The sequence below is a fragment of the Echinops telfairi genome, unplaced genomic scaffold (genome assembly GCF_000313985.2).
Source record: "Echinops telfairi isolate 266 unplaced genomic scaffold, ASM31398v2 ScPeMD7_7467;HRSCAF=8505_0, whole genome shotgun sequence".
Taxonomy (NCBI): Eukaryota; Metazoa; Chordata; class Mammalia; order Afrosoricida; family Tenrecidae; genus Echinops; species Echinops telfairi.
The window spans coordinates 13,615,454-13,616,454 of record NW_022111367.1 but is presented as its reverse complement, the minus strand read 5'-3'; the positions used below and the strand labels follow the sequence as shown (position 1 = coordinate 13,616,454).

At 42.5% G+C, this 1,001-nt stretch overlaps 1 protein-coding gene across 1 annotated transcript in view; it reads right to left on the bottom strand.

Annotated features, from left to right (window-relative positions):
- The window catches only part of LOC101660050 (DNA excision repair protein ERCC-5), a 31,277-nt gene that overhangs the window by 19,348 nt on the left and 10,928 nt on the right, over positions 1 to 1,001 (bottom strand). Inside the window, exon 4 of the mRNA XM_045283768.1 lies at positions 764 to 824. Coding sequence (XP_045139703.1) covers positions 764 to 824 — 61 coding nt within the window. The remainder of the gene's footprint in view (positions 1 to 763; positions 825 to 1,001) is intronic.

Below are 1,001 nucleotides of genomic sequence, written 5' to 3'. Positions count from 1 at the left end.
CACCAAATGGTGATTTAAAAACCTGTCCACAAATTCTTAGAAACTCTTCCTGTCTAACTCTTGTCTGCCTTAACAGAAGTTCTCAGTACTTGATTCTAACCAATAACAGAAGGGCTAGTGCAATAACTTCAAATGCTAGGCTACAAAAGGCAAGGCAGTTTCTGCCGACCACTTTCTCTTGATAGTCTTGTTCCTGGAACGCAGCCAGCACGCTGTGGAAACCCCAGGCCATCCAGAGAGGCCACCTGCAGGTGTGCTGGCACAGCTTCACTGAGGTCCAACAGCTGGTACCAACTACCAGACCGGAGGTTCACGATCCGACTGCATCTGCATGGGACCGTATGGCTGAGAGGCTGAGCACCAGAAAGAGAGACTTGGCTGCTGGCTGAGGGCCAATGACTGTATCCTTACTGTTTTCTGATCTTGACTGGTGGTATACTGATAACTTCCTACTACAGCCCCTAATTGTATTGTCTATGATTTCTATCGAACCTAGACAGAAGCAGAGTGCCGGGGAAGGAACAGTTGGTGTCAGAAGAGCAAAGAAAGACGGAGGGTCAGGGAATGTCTGACCTTTGCTTCATGGCAATAGGGAAACCAGGATATCGGATATGGCCCTTCTCCACCTTGTTTTCAAAGAACTTTCAAAAATTCATATAAAGAAAGGAATACATTTCTTCAAAATAACAATTCAAAAATTACTTTTAAATTTAATTTTGGAAATCATTTTTTTAAGACTTAAAATTTAACCAAAAAGAAATACCTGTAATACTTGCTTTTGATTCATTCTTTCTTGCCATTCTTTTTCATCTTCCTCTTCAGAACTGGAAGTCAAGCACACATTTACAAGAGATTGAGTCCAAGGTGCCCGTAGTTCTAGGAGTTCAAAAGTGAACAGAGACAGCAAGACCTGTGCTGTCATTACTCTTGCAGTCTAGTGAAGAACCATGTAGTGGACAATGATACGTTATTTAGTATCTATCATCACAAGGGAAAAGCGG